General features: G+C 28.6%; 1 protein-coding gene across 1 annotated transcript in view; it reads right to left on the reverse strand.

The window, feature by feature from the left end:
* LOC111634886 (cysteine and histidine-rich domain-containing protein 1-like) overlaps positions 1-20,266 on the reverse strand; it is a 70,039-nt gene that overhangs the window by 48,598 nt on the left and 1,175 nt on the right. Inside the window, exons 3-4 of the mRNA XM_023379723.1 lie at positions 12,008-12,114; positions 6,645-6,725 (exon numbers count right to left, since the gene is read on the reverse strand). Coding sequence (XP_023235491.1) covers positions 6,645-6,725; positions 12,008-12,114 — 188 coding nt within the window. The remainder of the gene's footprint in view (positions 1-6,644; positions 6,726-12,007; positions 12,115-20,266) is intronic.

The raw sequence follows: 20,266 nt of genomic DNA on the forward strand, positions 1-20,266 counted from the left end.
GCACTGTTTTTCAGTTATCCAAAGCAAAAGCAATTTCTCGACATGATCTAATGTCTTCGATCTCTGTTTAGAAATTGATTTAACCCCTTTCGCAACGTTAGCAGATTTAATAATGTCTTTATTTTTCGCGATTGTCCATATCGTCGTTCTCGGAATACGGTAGGCAACAGTTAAAATCTCGAACACGCGTGCCACCTTCGTATTTCTCGACAATCTTTTTTATCAGTTCCATTGTAATTCTAGTCATTTTTTAGTTTTCTATCGCTTTTCATTTGCCTTTTTGCGATTCGTGATTAATAAAAATAATAAAATTTTACTTACGAATTAAAATCAGAAGAAATTAAACAAAGTTATAAACCGTTGCACCGCAAACGTCTAGTCTGGTATAATACATCGATAGTGGTACTTGTTCGTTGATGGCGCGTATAATTGAATTATGTCGTATACCGAACAAAAGTCGTATACTGAGCAAAATTTGTTTCATCCAAACAGGACTATTCCAAATTGGACGTATTCTAAAGCAGACGTATACCGAGGTACCACTGTATTACAATTATAAATGAAGGTATAGTTATGTTTATATAATTAAGTATTTTTAAAAATGCAATGATAACAAAACAAAACTTATTATAAAACAGTAAAATTTAATATTTATGTTATATTGTGTGTTTTTTCATGGAAAAAAACCGAAATTACTTTCCGAACAACCCAATAATTTTGAATTAATTTAACAAGAATATGGTCTCCAATTATATTGTATGGGAAGTTCAAAACAATTGCATTTTGTATCCAAATGAGTTAATAGCATCATACAATAAATTTCTAGGAAAGAATAATGAATTGACACATTTACTGTGAAAGTTTGATAGAAAAATCTCAGCAAATAACAAAGTTAGAAAAGAACAGTTTGACCCAAGAAATCTGAATTAAAACTATGAAAAAAAAAACTATTAACTGCTGTTCATTTTATGTCTATTAGCCACCATTATTTTTCAAACACTGAACAATGACTTTGATTTCATCACTGATTGATTTGGTAATGTGACTCTTAAGTGAAAAATCTGACAGATTGAATTCTCTCATTTCTTTGCTGCACAACTGCATCCCATTAAATGATTGCTGATATGTTGCAAATTTATTCAAACTAACCAAACTTGTGTTTATTGCAATTTTGGACATTTATTAACTTTATTTAATAAGTACAGTAGAACCTCTATTATCCGGACCTCCATTATCCGGATTTTCGATTATCCGGATTGTTCAAAATAAACAAAAATTTTATGAATTTACTGATTTTCACTGGGCAAATTATGATACTGTTTATGTACGTAATGGAATGCATAACTTTTTTTGTTTAAACAACGTCTCACCCGGCACAGTGGTCATAAACTCTTAAATATATTTGCGTCGTAATAAAAATATAACTTGACAGACATATATAATAAACTTATTAATTTTTACTTGATATTTATAAATAATTTATTTTTAAATTACATCATTTCTATGACCAAGGGCAGCATAAGGCATGGGCGGCATGGGCGGCATAGGCAACGTGGGCCACCGCCTATGCCTCGCGGTCCGAAGGACCTCGCGCCTCGAAGGTTTATGCATTACTTAAAAGCCGCGAACGCGACGAAAAAATTTTACTTGTAATAAAACGATAAATAGTTTGTCAAATTTATATTCATAAAAATGCAGTTTACAATGTTTTTTATTTTATAAAATCCGTTCTCTTGCGCCACCAGAGGGCCTTTTAAACAATAGGTAGTCTGTTAGCATTGATCAAAAGTAGTCTAAATTCAATACGAACGTTCGTTTTTTGAAAATTTGATCACGATTTAAATACAGTATTTAATTTTAATATTACCGATATGACATCAAAAAGAAAACGTGTTGTATTATCATTAAAACACAAATTAAGGTATTTGTTTCGATTATCCGGATTTTTCCTTATCCGGACTACCTTCATCCCCAATTAGTCCGGATAATAGAGGTTCTACTGTATNTTTGTTTCGATTATCCGGATTTTTCCTTATCCGGACTACCTTCATCCCCAATTAGTCTGGATAATAGAGGTTCTACTGTATATCATTTTCTGTAGTGAAACCAGGTCCTCAGCTAGTATAACATAAAGACAAGCTATATATAATACACATATTAGGAAATACCTGCAGTATGACATACATCTTAATGTTCTTATAACAATCATTAAATTTTTTAATTAAATTTCATTAAATTTGAATTCTGTAAATGAAAATTTTAATTAATAAATAAGAAAGCAATTAAGCCTCCTATATTCATGAATGTTTCCAATGTTCCTCAAATACATTTTTAACTTTACTAAATTAAAAATTAAATTTTTTTTTAAACTAAAAATAAAGAAATCTTTCAGATTCAGATTTCTTGGGTCAAACTGTTCTTTTCTAACTTTGTTATCTGCTGAGATTTTTCTATCAAACTTTCAAAGTAAATGTGTCAATTCATTATTCTTTCCTAGAAATTTATTGTATGATGCTACTAACTCATTTGGATACAAAATGCAATTGTTTTGAACTTCCCATACAATATAATTGGAGACCATATTCTTGTTAAATTAATTCAAAATTATTGGGTTGTTCGGAAAGTAATTTCGGTTTTTTTCCATGAAAAAACACACAATATAACATAAATATTAAATTTTACTGTTTTATAATAAGTTTTGTTTTGTTATCATTGCATTTTTAAAAATACTTAATTATATAAACATAACTATACCTTCATTTATAATTGTAATACAGTGGTACCTCGGTATACGTCTGCTTTAGAATACGTCCAATTTGGAATAGTCCTGTTTGGATGAAACAAATTTTGCTCAGTATACGACTTTTGTTCGGTATACGACATAATTCAATTATACGCGCCATCAACGAACAAGTACCACTATCGATGTATTATACCAGACTAGACGTTTGCGGTGCAACGGTTTATAACTTTGTTTAATTTCTTCTGATTTTAATTCGTAAGTAAAATTTTATTATTTTTATTAATCACGAATCGCAAAAAGGCAAATGAAAAGCGATAGAAAACTAAAAAATGACTAGAATTACAATGGAACTGATAAAAAAGATTGTCGAGAAATACGAAGGTGGCACGCGTGTTCGAGATTTTAACTGTTGCCTACCGTATTCCGAGAACGACGATATGGACAATCGCGAAAAATAAAGACATTATTAAATCCGCTAACGTTGCGAACGGGGTTAAATCAATTTCTAAACAGAGATCGAAGACATTAGATTATGTCGAGAAATTGCTTTTGCTTTGGATAACTGAAAAACTGTGCTGGAGACAGCGTATCGGAAGTAATTATTTGCGAGAAAGCTGAAAAGATACACGCTGATCTCACAAAAAATCAAGCAGGAACTAGCCAGGAAAGCGAGGTGTTTAAAGCCAGCCATTTTTTTTACACGAGAACGGATTAATCATTTTTACATTACTTCTTATGGGAAAGGTTGGTTTGGTATACGTCCAATTCGGTATAAGATCGTATACCGAGGTTCCACTGTACTTTATTACAGTTATTATTAGTGATGAGACAATACCAAAATTTCTCCCAATTCCGATACAATTTCCAATTCCTTTGAATACAGTACTTTCTAAAGTTTATTTTAGTTTAGAAAAATTAATGATTTACATTACAAGCACAGTATCTTCATTAATTAATATTAATGAATGTATTGTGCTCATAACGTAAATTGTTAATTTTTCTAAATCTGATACACATCAAGCTGAAGAATGGAAAATGATTGTAAAATCCAGAATCAAACCTCAAAAAAAAAAAAAAAAAATTCTCCATTTACAAGTAGATATGCACATTTTTATTGTATACTACAAAATAAATTTGTAATCTTATTTCAGATAAAGTTGACATTGCAATACTACCCTCAAAGAAATTACAACTAAGTAATTCCCTTTTTTTACTCAAAGAACTGTCCCATTGTGTAATGTTGGGTTGCCCGCCATCTTTGTAAACTGCTTTGTTGGCCAACATGATGAGTGTGGGGAGGGGAAGATAAATGAGAAAATGCATTTTTTTTTATGCTTCTCACAATGGGCATGTCTTGTAAATAGTTTAACTCCATCATATTTGATACTAAATGAGATTTGGCAAATGAGCAGAAAAAAAACATTGTCACAAGTTAACCAACTTTTGAATTCATTCCCTTGAGCCACAAATATCTAGACTAGGGTTTCTCATTTCCCGGGAAATTTGCCTCCAGCGGGATTACAGGAAAAATAATTTCTTTTCCCGGGATCCCGGGATTAGATAGTAAAATAGAATTTTATATGAATAAAAAAGATCATACAGGAATATCATAAATTTGAATAATTTAATTTATTTTCTAGTAAGTAACTAAAAGTGTAGGGCCAATCTCACCCATACGGACACGTTAGGCTCAATTAATTTATGTTCTCCTACATTATAAGATGAAAGTAAAATAAAGCGTTTCATTGGGAGTTTTAATGATTACAAAAAAAATACTATTTTACTTCTAAAGATGAAATAAAAAATAAACTAAAGTGCGATGAGTGATATTTACTTTCAGCAAGTCTCCGCTGTTCAATGATGCGCAAACACAATACATAGATATTACATGAACTAACAAGTAGAGACTTGTAAAACATAGGTAGTAATATGCAGCATGAAACCTCAAAATTTCTCTCTTAGGTGAGTCTTCAAGATGCAACTTTTCGTATAATAAATAATAGAAAGAAAACCTGACATAGTAAATTATTATTGAAATGCGAGATTTCCCGGGAAAATAAAATTTTCCGGGATTTTTCTCGTAGGGAATAAACGGCGAGAATCCCGGGAAAGAAACCCTAATCTAGACCAACTTGTCTTGAAAAATCAATTTTTACAACTCAAAATGGCATTAAACTTAGCATAAAGAAGTATTTTTACTCAGAATTGCATGAATCTCATTTGAAAATTTAACATATTACATCATATCTGTGAATCATCATAAAAATTTTAATAATTATAATGAGAAAGTCATTTTATCATTATAAGTAAACATACTAAATATTAAAAAAAATTTATTTATTATTGTTTCAATTAATATATAATTTTGTTTACATTTTAATCTGTTTTGACAATACTTAAATATTTTTGCTGACTGCTTGCCTCAATTTGAAACTCGATAGCTGGATAGTTCAATCAATGTTAACTCACTTATAATTGAAATTTTTAAAAAGAAGGCAAATTTATGAAACAAAAATTACAATATTAACAATTAAGATAACATGAAAGTTTCCAATAAACTAAGTCTAATTAGTTTATTAGACTTAGTTTATTGGAAACTTTCATGTTGACAAAGCAGAGAGTATGTGAACCACCATACATGAAGTGACATCTCTTATGGTGGACTCTTGGACATGGAATGTTTAAAACATTCCATATTTACATACTGCGTTGAGTAACAACAATGTTGTTACTCAACGCAGTGTTAAGATTAGTAGTCGTTTTGTGTTAGAAACAAAAATTAATGAAATTACTAAAACATCAAAATGAATGTAAATTTGATTATCTTTTGTGCAAAACAACACTTAATCAATTTCCATAGTTATGTCGCAAAAGAAAGAAAGAGTTGCAATTAATTTAAATAATCAGAATTAAAAATTTAAAAAATGCAGACAAAATTAAATAAATAAAAACAATAATTAAAATAAAAAATAATAAAATAATAATTAAAACTCTGGTCTTTACACCAAAACCAAAAATAAAATCAATTGAAAAATAAAAGAATGTTTTAAAAACCATTTAAAAGTTGTTTGGAAATTTTTAAATTGTAAATCAAATTAATTTTTTAATTTATGTTGTTTATCTGCAGTGGTAATGCCTAAACAAACTTTTCTTTTAATATACATGGTATAACAGAAAGGTGTGTAAAAAATTTGAGGGGTTGTTAATTTCAAATTGAAAACTCTAGGGTCATTTTTTGATTTGAAGCATTCATTTTGAGTTATAAAGTAATTTTAAAAATGTGAAATCACTTCATGTTTAGCAAAATGCCAACTGATGTATGAAAATATTTGTTGATACTTGCTCGTTAGTTTGATATTCATTACTTATTATCTGCAATTTTATTAATTTTTTACTTGGGTTTTGAGTCTTTTTTGTAACAATACATGGCTTAACTATATAAGTATGCTTCAGGCTAAGTTCCACAATTAGCCAAAATTTGCATATTCAAAAATGTTCTTAGAACATTACAAATATGGAATGTTTTAAACATTCCATGTCCAAGAGTCCACCATAAGAGATGTCACTTCATGTATGGGGGTTCACATACTCTCTGCTTTGTCAACATGAAAGTTTCCAATAAACTAAGTCTAAAAAACTAATTAGACTTAGTTTATTGGAAACTTTCATGTTATCTTAATTGTTAAAAATTTTTAAAATTATATTATTAATCTCAGAGAGAAACAAATAATTAATTTCCTTCTAAAATGTGGAAAAATCATTTTTAAGAATCGAAATCGTAACAAAATTTTTTTGATTCTGAAAAATGTCCAATTCCAATTAATCATCCCATCACTAGTTATTATACAAGTTAATAATGATAATTTTTAATAAATAGATAAGAGATTATAAAACTATTTACCTCATCATTATTTGATTTTTCTATTTTTGGCTTTTCTGGTTCTGCTGGTTTCACATTATTATGAAAAGATTTAGTACATCCCTATAATAAATAATTTCCTTAAATTACTAATTTATGCTGTTTAATAAAAATGATTGAAATTAAGAATATTTCTATACTTAAATTTCTTATTAAATCAAAAATTATTGGTTACATTACAAATAATATTATTATATTTAGAAAACAAAATTATATCAAGATAATAAACTTTGTATAATTTTAATTACTATTTTGTTAACATATATTAATATATATGTTATAACATATTTTGTTAATAACTATATTGTTAACATATTTATAATGTTTAATACTACTTGTCATCACATTTGTATCTTTCATATTAGTTATCATGCTCTGTAGTGAAACACTATCACAGTAAAATTGAAGGCTTCTTAGCTGACCTATATATTTATAATTAGTAGTGTATATTTGATATGCAGCCATATATAAAGCATCTTTACTATCATTTACCCTTTCTGGAGTATAAATACTTCATATATCATTTGTGTCATCAAAATAAGTATACTGAATGCATTTATGTTGATAAAATAAAATTTATTATAGTTTATTTTTTAAGTGATTTATTAAGAAGAAATTAAGTAAAAAAACCACCATAAAATAAATTGGACTAAATACAATTTAAATTATTTTTCTTCAAAAAAATAATTTTTCCCAAATTAAGAATTTATTTTTAAGGTAAAATAATTCCTTTTGAAACACCTTTAACATTAATGAGAGAAAAAACTAAGAAAAAAGCAAGCATAACAATAAGTGAACATTATATATGCATCTTTTTTCTTGTTGATTTTCCTGGATCTCTATGTTGCCAAGTTAATGATAAGATTTTGATAATTGATAATAGGCATAGATTATTCTATGATGTAATTCTGATTTCTATTTCTAGAGATCAGAATTACATCATAGAAATTAGAATATCATAGAAAATCATAGAAATAGAAATCAGAATTACATCAGTTTGCAACCGTTTTGAGAGACCACACATTGTAGCCTCTCAAAACTGTTGCAAATCTATTTTTTTTTCTATTGGTCTTGATATGAATGATTCACACACCACACTTATTTCAAGATAAAGTTTAAGAAGTGTAAGCTACAGTTGAGAAGTAAATTTTACAACATACAACATTAATTAATAATCATGTATCTATCATCTGTGAATACCAAAAGAAATCATCATTATAATCTAACTTACCATAAATAATATACCAGTAATCTAAAATAAATTTTAAATCACTAAATCTAACAAATAATATATACATTTCAGGGTAAGAATGGAGAAACATTTTCTATTGTAAATGGGTTAATAATTATCTTTTCCATATGTCTTCATAAAATTTGCTTTACTTTTATTATGATTAAAAAATACAAAAAAATATTTTTTAAAATAATATTTTCAACTAGTTTACCTGTCGCGCATTGCTGTAATCTCAGAAGAAACAAAATTCAAGCAAACTCTTTATGATAAAATTAAGTTTACATTTTATCATTTTTATTGAAACTTATTATTATTATTATTCATTTTCATCGGGAAAACATTTTAAAGTGTCGTTTCAATTTTATTTATTTATTGGAGTGCTTTGTGGATACACGATATTTTTTGTTTTTCCGTCTGGTGCATATACGAATAAATCAGAAGGTTTTCTGACGCGTGAGTTGGCCACATACAGTTGTCCATGCGAGAAGCACGGTTTCTTTAAATTTAGCCCACATACTCGCAGAGATTGTTAGAAGTGCGATATTCCCCATTTTTATATATATATTTTTTAATNTGTCTGTATAATTCAAAAAGAAATTAAATATTGGATTTTGAATAATTAAATAAAAATTACTACTTTACTATTTACATATGATATAAAAAAATACAAAAAAATAATAAAAATTAAAATGTAGACATTTCTTTTAAATTGATGACCAAAAATATAATTAAGTTTTCCAGATCATCATCTATCTTTCTTAGTTTTTACTTTTTGAGAATTATTTCCTGGAATGAAATGTTGAATAAAACAGATTTTGTAATTTACTAAATTCAACCATAATTTTTTCCAGGACAGAAATGATACCTAAATTAGGTTTTGATAAAAATTATAAATACAAGCAAATTGCTGGACATTAAACTTGTAACACCAAGGTGGTCACATACAATCATCTCAAATATATAGAATACATAGATCATGAGAAGACATAAAACTGATTATCAGCACAGAAGAAATGCAAATCATGTTTCTTGAAAGCAGTATTAGAGGGGAGAGACCAGAGGGCTTTTATAAGTATTGGAATTGTATTTTCTCACTGTTCTTGTATACAGATGGCTTAAGTATGCCTTGTCAAAAAATAGAGCAGCCATACCAGCAGGTTTCCAATTTTGATAAAAGAATTGAAATATCAAGAATTGAAATACAAGATTGGATTATCCTTCCATACAATTGGTGCTTGTATTGAAAGGAATGTGGCTTCAGTGAATCAGTGCAAATATGGAATCAGTGAGTCGAGAAGGGATGAATGAACCAAATGAAAGACCCTAATGAATACACCATACCACCAAATGAGAGGACAGATGTCTTATCCACTCATCTCTTGAAGATCATACAGCCACATCACAAATCCTACTCAAGAATTAGTGTTGCACAACAAAACAGTCTTTACATGGATAGTTCAATGCCATCTGCAGCATCAGGAAATTTTTGCAAGGTGCTTATTGCTTCAGCTATCTTTTGTGTACCAGAGGCATCACAGCTGCAATAAAGAGATGAATGTTAAGACATTATCTTTTCAGACAGATCCTACTTCTCTCTGCACAAGTGTCCAGTGATACTGCAGCAAAAGACAAATGAGGCTTGCATTATGCATCATCATACTGGACCAGCAACTGTGTTATGATATGGGCTATTGCATTCAAATCATGCTTACACCTAGTATATATTCCTGGGAAATTGAACATCCATCATTACATCACTGAGGTGCAAAAGCATGTTGTTCCTTAACTTCAGGACCTGCCTGAGACCACTTACCAAAAGGACAATGCATGACCATATGTGGCATGGATTGTCCAACAATACATCAATCGCCACCATATTCCTACTTCCATATTCCTAAGTGAAAGGTGAAACAGCCTGCTTTCTTAATTATACTGTTTGTATAATTAAAAATGTAGAATCTATACAATGTAAAATTTTGCATTAATAGTTATAAAGATTTTATTTCAAATGTGCACATATTAATTATAATTGTGTGTCATATGTTTTTTGTCCAGACTACATTTACTCTTATCATTAATAGCTAAATTTACAGTATGTTGGAGCTTCATATTTTTTATTTCAACAAATGCATATTTGTAATAATGTGAAATAACCACATCTTTTGCCTATTGAATACATGTGGTTCATGATTTCACAATGATTGGAATATCACAACAAATGAACTGTGGTAAAATGTTGAAACAGCATGAACTGACATCCCAGGCACACATCTAATGTCTGTTCCTCTCTATGCCAGGCTGTGTAGTAGCAATTACCATATTTACTTGCATATAAGACAAGGTTTTTATTAATTTATCACAGTTTCAAATTCCTAGGTCATCCTATATGCATGAGCGAAAAATTCTTTGTGTTTTTGCAAATAATTTTTGTGAATTGTGTATTTGCATTTTTTACTGGATGCTTACCCTCTGGTATTTAAGAACATAAGTATTTTATCTGGGTAGTTTTTGTATATTGTCAGGAGTAACAATGAATAGCAATTGGAAAAGCAAAGCTTTTGAATTGAATTCCAGATTGAAATTCCAAAATGACACGGGAGTACGATATAAGTTTTAATCCATTCCCACATGAAAACAGATGATTATTTGGAAATCAGAATTTGGAGAAAGTGTAATTGACAGAGTGAATTCGAATGTTAAGAATTGGCAAAAAGGGTTCCGGATTGTCCAGCTTTACATGAACAAATTATGTTGTCAATTTTACAAGATTTGTCCTTAAAGTTTAAAATGCCAGTAATTTTTTGGGGACAATATATGCATTTAGGTGCATTTGATATTTTACTTGTGATTAAACAAAATAAAATTAAAATTGTATTAATAAATCTAATTATCTTTATTTTGATCTTTAAAATAAAGATAATTAGATTTACTTGTTGTCCTATATGCAAGGTTGTCTTATATGCAAGTAAATATGGTATTACCACCAGGTGGCTGCAGCTACTGATTTCTGCATGTTCTGCAGCTGAAACCAAGCTGAAATTGTAATTGTTTTTAATTTATAATCATTATATCCAAATTTAGCCTGATCATTTATGGCAGTTGTGGGTGTATATTTTCTTAATACAACAGGTTCCGTTGTGTATATTTGTAATCATTTTGCCCTTGTTCCATGAATTATCTGTATAATACATACAGATCTGATAGCTCTTGTCCTCTTACTTTACAATCTTAATCGTTAGCAGTGTATGTTATCCTTTCATAGATTTATACAAAAGAATATGTAAAAAATGTTTAGCTAAATTGAAGTTTAAATGCTATTGTGCAATAATTTGATTAATTATACCATAATTGATGTTGCATTGCTGATATTAAAAGAAAAAAAACTAAATTTTAAATCCATAATAAAAATAAATACTGAAAAAAAAAAACTAACAATTTTTAAACAAGAACCTTGTATTATTTGATTTTTCACTTTTTACATATTGTAGTTGCTGAGAGCATTAACTAAAAGATTGATACTCCAATATTGATAACTTATCCAACAATGTTTGTTGTGGATTTATCAATTATATGATGTAGCAATTCTTCACTTACAACAAGTTAAAATAACAGATGTTGAAAATTTTTTGGACTAAAATAGTTTTTACGGTGAAACAGCCTGCTTTCTTAATTATACTGTTTGTATAATTAAAAATGTAGAATCTATACAATGTAAAATTTTGCATTAATAGTTATAAAGATTTTATTTCAAATGTGCACATATTAATTATAATTGTGTGTCATATGTTTTTTGTCCAGACTACATTTACTCTTATCATTAATAGCTAAATTTACAGTATGTTGGAGCTTCATATTTTTTATTTCAACAAATGCATATTTGTAATAAACACCATTTAGACTTTGTGTTTAGTAATAGTTCATTACCAAATACCATTTGTCAATTCTTTTAGTAATAGCTCATTATTAAAAAAATTGGCAAAATGGCAAAGAAGAAAATTATGTGTGTCTAAAATGAACAAAGAGTAATTATTTTTAATAGATTTGTCCTAATTTTTATAAATATATAGAAAGGGTCCTTTCAAGGTTTATCAAATATAATAAACTTACTAACTTTAATATTCAAAAATTCAGTAAAGTCTGTTGTTTTTCTATTACAGCAAGACCAACTCTTATAGGCATCATGAAAAACAGGAACTCCAGGATGAAATATACAGGAATCTGAAATTTCAAATGTAAATTTAGTTAAATAAATCAATTACTAAAATTAAAATAAACTGACATTTTAATTTTTTATATAAATTATTTAGTATCAATTATTTAATGAATAAAAATTAGAAATTTTTATCAGTTTAAAGCAAACAATAAATCTCATCATTGATTTTCTTCAATTCCACAAAAAGAAAAAAAGAAAAAATAAATCCAGAAATTCATAAGGTATTTACATACAAAATATATAATCAAATAACAAAGAAAATCCATGCCTAATTTTAGAAATTATGTAACTATCACTGTCAGAAATTTAAAAATTTTCAAATTAAAAAATTGTATAATAAGAACATTACGAAAAAAAGTTTTGCTTTATTTATTAATTTTAAAGAAATCAAAGAGCGGTTCAACACACACAAATTTTGGGAGATAGCATGAGAATTTTATTTTTAAAAGTATTCTTAAAGTTATTTGCTTTTTCATATTCTACATCATATGTTTGGGGAGTGTTCTTTTAAATCTCAACAGCTATTTTAATGGCTCTCAACTTGCTATCTAATGTGTGTAATAATAATCATTGGAAATGCATTCCACAAAAATACCAAAATTATAAATAAAATTAATTTATATTTATTTGTACAGTATGACAAATGAATAAATATTTTAACAAATTAATGAATATTCATCATTAAAGATTATTTTTAAATCAAAGTACAATTTAAAAACTTTATACAAATTAATAAGATGTCATTAAAGTGCATTAAAGATAATAGTAAAGCTGATAAATTACATTTTTATGTTAATCAGCTATGAAAGAGTAAGATCTTTGAATAGTTTTTTTAAGTTAATGGAATGTTGATTAAGCTTTTCTTGTGTTAGATTCTTTTTACCTTGCTAATCAATCTAAGACTAATTGCACTTTATTGAATTTGATATTTTGTAAATGTAATAATTACAATTTTTGTTACTATGAAGTATAGAAAATCTAATTTTAAAGGTAACTATTCTAATAAAGTTTTTTGTTTTTTAAGAATTTCTGTTGCCTGAACCTTTTATTTTTATATATCAAAGTTATTTTATTTAATCTTGTAATTCAATAGACCTACAGTAACTGGAAATATCTTTAAAATTCACTTTTCTACAATTATATAGGAAGAGAAAATATAGTAGGTAGGCTTTATATCTTCCCAGCATATCATTGTGTTACAAGCATTTTGTTTTGGATTTATGTTTTCTCCTCTACCAAGGACTGAAAAATCAAATAAATAAATAACACCAAAATTACAAATGCTTGTCAAAGATCTAAGAGAGAAAATAATAAAGAACCAACAATGCTTTTTTAAAATAACATAAATAAAATATTTGGCTTAAAATACTTTTTACTTTATTCAGACATATCTTTCTAAGAACGATTATAGGATTTAAATGATTGAATTCAAATTTATTATATTAATCTATATAAAAGAAATTATAAAAATATAACAGCCCTATTTTATTATATTATGTTATAACAAAGATTTTCATTAAAAAAAAATATACTTTTTGATCTCTATGACTACTACCATATAATTAATTTAATGTTTGTTAATGTGATCTGCTTGTCCCATTTATTAACTAAGCCATTTCATCAGTAGCAGTGAAATGTTAGGACAGTGTTCATTAAATGTGCATGCAAATTCAAGTTTTTTTTAATATTGCTCTATACATAAAAATTGGAAAAGTTAATAAACATTTCTCAAGTAACAAAACTGAAAAATCAAAGAGTAACTTCTGTATTCTATGATTAAGAAATTAAGTAAAGGCTATGTAATAACAAATTTTATAATCACTTTTATAAACTTAAGATCCTTAATACTAACTTCTCTATGGAAGTAGATATATTCTACATATGTGCAACATAATGGTCATGTATTGTACTTATTATCAAATTAAATATTCTCTTATATATTGAATATAATTTGATATATGCACATGTTTATTAAAATGAATCAAAGTAAAAGACATTGCTATTAGAAGTTTAAACTCTTGTAAATCATGAAAACTACATTGATTATATGATTATTTATAGATTTAAATAAGTAAATTATCAAGTACAGAAAAATGTAAATTTTTATATAACTTTGAAATGCCAATTTTTAGGGAATTAGCTCAATATTCTACCAGCCAAACTATCATCTAATAACTGATTATAACTGGAATATTTATATAATGACATAAAAAGATGTATGACTAACATTGCAAAATGTATATTGTACAGTGGTGTGTGGTGACATTTGATGTTAGGGAAGCTGTGTCGGCCCCAGATAGAATCATTGAAAGCGTTATACGATATTTTGGTGTGTAGCAATGACAAGCTAAACCATGTGAGGTTGGTGCTCTGTAAAGTGCATGTGTAAATGCATGTAATCTGGCTGCTTTACACGATTTAAATATTTTCGCCACGGACACTGTCCTGTATTCAACAATACAGCACTTCCGTTGGGAATATGTATACACAAATTTATATTCGAATGTACAATGGCAATCTTGTCATTTTTTTTTTCACATATAGTATAGAAATTTGTAATAAGATCCATAATGCGGTTACAATAAAATAATTTTAATTGATTCAAAGTATGTTAAAATATGAAAATAATCGTACAATATGGATTTATATTTTAAAAAATACAAGGGAAGTGGCACTTCCACAGCTTCCATGAATGGCATGCCATTGATATTGTATGTATAATGTATAACATACATTGTAAAATGTATTGTATATATAATATGTAATATGAAAAGTACAGATAAAAAAAAAAGTGTAATTAAAAAAAATTATTTTTTGGAAAATATAATTAACTCTCAGATAAGATATAATCAAGAAACACTTAATCTTTGATGCTAAATAACAAAGAGGTATTTTGATATTCTTTGGGTGCTGTTTTTCGGAATATACAGTTGACCCCCCTATAACACTGTTGATTATTCCGTTTTATGTGAATTCCATGTTGTATGAGTCACTTAGATTTTATAAATGTGTGTGCTGGGCTGTGAAAGGCTCACGTATTTACTATTATATATCTTTGTAAAACACTATTAAATAATCTACAGCTACAATATTATGTCATTAAGGACATTTTCCTTTGACCTATTTACTCCCTCTAAAAGTTCATTTCTATTCCTAAATACTTAGAGCAATGGGAATCAAACATCATAAGCTTAAATAAATTTTGCTTATTTTCTGGTTGCTTTTATATGATTGGCCTGTTCTTTCCACAGATACTTTCAGTGTAACACAGTTTTAAACACAACCAATATGACATATTTTCGAACTTTACTTAAGGCTATTATATACGAACAAAATTACTTATATGACTACGATGTACATATTAAAAATAGTGATGTTCCGGATATCCGTATCCGTATCCGTATCCGCGGATATCCGAGGGAAAAAAAAGATCCGTATCCGTATCCGTATCCGCGGATCTAGACACTAATTATCCGTATCCGTATCCGTATCCGCGGATATATATTTTTAATGATCCGGCACATCACTAATTAAAAATAGCAGCGATTCAAATAATGCTAACTTTTTTACGACTAACGATGTAATATGCGGTTTCAGTACACGCTACCATCATTTCGACGCCATCTTTGAGAGAGGAAGTTTTACTTCCGAGGTAGCATGCTTTCGCCAGTATCTTTAAATGTCCGATTNAAAAAAAAAGTTGAAATAAAGTGATTAAACAAAAATTATTACAAATATCCCTAAATAATAAATGCATATATACAGATATTTTTTGGAGGGGGGAATGGTCTTCACAATTTGAAATCGATCGAGCACACAGTGCTCGAATGCTCGTATAAACGCGCGCCATCTATCGTAGGATAAATGTACTATGCCAAAAACCTTCGCGGGAGTGTATTAAAAAACTTCCCAAAGCTTATTGGCAATCGTACTATGCCAGAAACCTTCGCGGGAGTATATTAAACAACTTCCCAAAGTCTCATGGCAATCGGATAAACGATGTGGTAATGCATGAAGGACAGACAGACATACATTCATTTTTATATATATAGATTAGCAAAACTATTTAAATACTAATGTAGTACCTAAACAAAAATATTTATTCATGGTTACATAAAATGAAATTAATAAATTAATAACTTTGAAATATGACTCCTCTCTTAAGTAAATATAAATGACACCTATATAAAGCTAGATATAATATTTTAAAAATACAACAGAGCCCAAATATAGGTATAACTGCAAACTACAGTTATTCAAAAAAAATAATAGAATTTTCCTTATATTGATATTTTTCTTATTATAGGAAATTACAATAGTTTATTTCATTATTATTTTATTAACAGGTGAAGTAATTCTTTATTACCCAGAAATAATGTAATAAAAAAGCAGCAGCAAAATTTATCATTTAGTGTATTTAATCTGATATATAACTTTAACATACTATATATGCATATATGCAGTACAAACTTAGCTATCTAAATTTGAAAAAGCTAATAAAAAATAGTTTTTATTAGTTTTTCACTTTGTCTACTTTACAACTTTAAGGCTAATGTCAGACAAATGTGAAAACAGATGGATGTTGATTTTGGAAGTACAGGTGTGAAAATTCATGGTGGCAGTCAGTCATCAGACAAGTGCTACATTTCATGGAATGTATTAGTAGTCAGTTTCATTTTGGATGTGCATATGTTGACACGAATCTTGTAGAATGTGATGCACTGTTTTTTATTATGTACAGAAGTATTTAAAAACAAAAAACATGGGCAATATTGGGTACATCCTTTTGATTGTGACCAGCCTTCCCTTTTTTTATTTCTGTCTTTATTAAGTTCAAATAGTTTCTTACAATTCTGGCCCCCTCACTAATTTGTATGATCATTTTACTTATATCAATGTGCATTTTTTAAAATACACAGTTACCATACACCCTTCAGCAAGAACAACACAAACTCAGCACTTCCTCAAAACAATGTTACAATGTCCTTCATTTTTTACACTCATCTGATGACTATAGGCTTCGAGTGTATCTCCCAGTATGTAATGGTTGTGCTGTCACGAGGTTATTGTGAATGATCCAGCAGCCTGTCCATAATGTAGCATCATTTTTTGCATCCACGTACAGTACGTCTGACTACTCCCATGTGATTTTGCAATCCTGTGATGTCCATTAAAAAAGATGGATGTGAAATCATGCTCATATGACATTAGCCTAGACAAATAATCATATAAATAAATAAATATAAATGAATAAGAAATCTCCATATTCAAAAATAAAATGGTTAGGACAACTTGCAATAAAACAGTTCAAGAATAGAGATTCAATGAAAATTTTGTGTAGTTTTCAAAGAGTATTTATTTTTATAAAACTTTTGTAAAAATTATTCATGATTTGAGTTTAAATAAAATACTGTTTTGTCTGTATAATTCAAAAAGAAATTAAATATTGGATTTTGAATAATTAAATAAAAATTACTACTTTACTATTTACATATGATATAAAAAAATACAAAAAAATAATAAAAATTAAAATGTAGACATTTCTTTTAAATTGATGACCAAAAATATAATTAAGTTTTCCAGATCATCATCTATCTTTCTTAGTTTTTACTTTTTGAGAATTATTTCCTGGAATGAAATGTTGAATAAAACAGATTTTGTAATTTACTAAATTCAACCATAATTTTTTCCAGGACAGAAATGATACCTAAATTAGGTTTTGATAAAAATTATAAATACAAGCAAATTGCTGGACATTAAACTTGTAACACCAAGGTGGTCACATACAATCATCTCAAATATATAGAATACATAGATCATGAGAAGACATAAAACTGATTATCAGCACAGAAGAAATGCAAATCATGTTTCTTGAAAGCAGTATTAGAGGGGAGAGACCAGAGGGCTTTTATAAGTATTGGAATTGTATTTTCTCACTGTTCTTGTATACAGATGGCTTAAGTATGCCTTGTCAAAAAATAGAGCAGCCATACCAGCAGGTTTCCAATTTTGATAAAAGAATTGAAATATCAAGAATTGAAATACAAGATTGGATTATCCTTCCATACAATTGGTGCTTGTATTGAAAGGAATGTGGCTTCAGTGAATCAGTGCAAATATGGAATCAGTGAGTCGAGAAGGGATGAATGAACCAAATGAAAGACCCTAATGAATACACCATACCACCAAATGAGAGGACAGATGTCTTATCCACTCATCTCTTGAAGATCATACAGCCACATCACAAATCCTACTCAAGAATTAGTGTTGCACAACAAAACAGTCTTTACATGGATAGTTCAATGCCATCTGCAGCATCAGGAAATTTTTGCAAGGTGCTTATTGCTTCAGCTATCTTTTGTGTACCAGAGGCATCACAGCTGCAATAAAGAGATGAATGTTAAGACATTATCTTTTCAGACAGATCCTACTTCTCTCTGCACAAGTGTCCAGTGATACTGCAGCAAAAGACAAGTGAGGCTTGCATTATGCATCATCATACTGGACCAGCAACTGTGTTATGATATGGGCTATTGCATTCAAATCATGCTTACACCTAGTATATATTCCTGGGAAATTGAACATCCATCATTACATCACTGAGGTGCAAAAGCATGTTGTTCCTTAACTTCAGGACCTGCCTGAGACCACTTACCAAAAGGACAATGCATGACCATATGTGGCATGGATTGTCCAACAATACATCAATCGCCACCATATTCCTACTTCCATATTCCTAAGTGAAAGGTGAAACAGCCTGCTTTCTTAATTATACTGTTTGTATAATTAAAAATGTAGAATCTATACAATGTAAAATTTTGCATTAATAGTTATAAAGATTTTATTTCAAATGTGCACATATTAATTATAATTGTGTGTCATATGTTTTTTGTCCAGACTACATTTACTCTTATCATTAATAGCTAAATTTACAGTATGTTGGAGCTTCATATTTTTTATTTCAACAAATGCATATTTGTAATAATGTGAAATAACCACATCTTTTGCCTATTGAATACATGTGGTTCATGATTTCACAATGATTGGAATATCACAACAAATGAACTGTGGTAAAATGTTGAAACAGCATGAACTGACATCCCAGGCACACATCTAATGTCTGTTCCTCTCTATGCCAGGCTGTGTAGTAGCAATTACCATATTTACTTGCATATAAGACAAGGTTTTTATTAATTTATCACAGTTTCAAATTCCTAGGTCATCCTATATGCATGAGCGAAAAATTCTTTGTGTTTTTGCAAATAATTTTTGTGAATTGTGTATTTGCATTTTTTACTGGATGCTTACCCTCTGGTATTTAAGAACATAAGTATTTTATCTGGGTAGTTTTTGTATATTGTCAGGAGTAACAATGAATAGCAATTGGAAAAGCAAAGCTTTTGAATTGAATTCCAGATTGAAATTCCAAAATGACACGGGAGTACGATATAAGTTTTAATCCATTCCCACATGAAAACAGATGATTATTTGGAAATCAGAATTTGGAGAAAGTGTAATTGACAGAGTGAATTCGAATGTTAAGAATTGGCAAAAAGGGTTCCGGATTGTCCAGCTTTACATGAACAAATTATGTTGTCAATTTTACAAGATTTGTCCTTAAAGTTTAAAATGCCAGTAATTTTTTGGGGACAATATATGCATTTAGGTGCATTTGATATTTTACTTGTGATTAAACAAAATAAAATTAAAATTGTATTAATAAATCTAATTATCTTTATTTTGATCTTTAAAATAAAGATAATTAGATTTACTTGTTGTCCTATATGCAAGGTTGTCTTATATGCAAGTAAATATGGTATTACCACCAGGTGGCTGCAGCTACTGATTTCTGCATGTTCTGCAGCTGAAACCAAGCTGAAATTGTAATTGTTTTTAATTTATAATCATTATATCCAAATTTAGCCTGATCATTTATGGCAGTTGTGGGTGTATATTTTCTTAATACAACAGGTTCCGTTGTGTATATTTGTAATCATTTTGCCCTTGTTCCATGAATTATCTGTATAATACATACAGATCTGATAGCTCTTGTCCTCTTACTTTACAATCTTAATCGTTAGCAGTGTATGTTATCCTTTCATAGATTTATACAAAAGAATATGTAAAAAATGTTTAGCTAAATTGAAGTTTAAATGC

The sequence above is a fragment of the Centruroides sculpturatus genome, unplaced genomic scaffold, assembly GCF_000671375.1.
Source record: "Centruroides sculpturatus isolate CEXI.00-Female unplaced genomic scaffold, Cexi_2.0 scaffold862, whole genome shotgun sequence".
NCBI lineage: Eukaryota > Metazoa > Arthropoda > Arachnida > Scorpiones > Buthidae > Centruroides > Centruroides sculpturatus.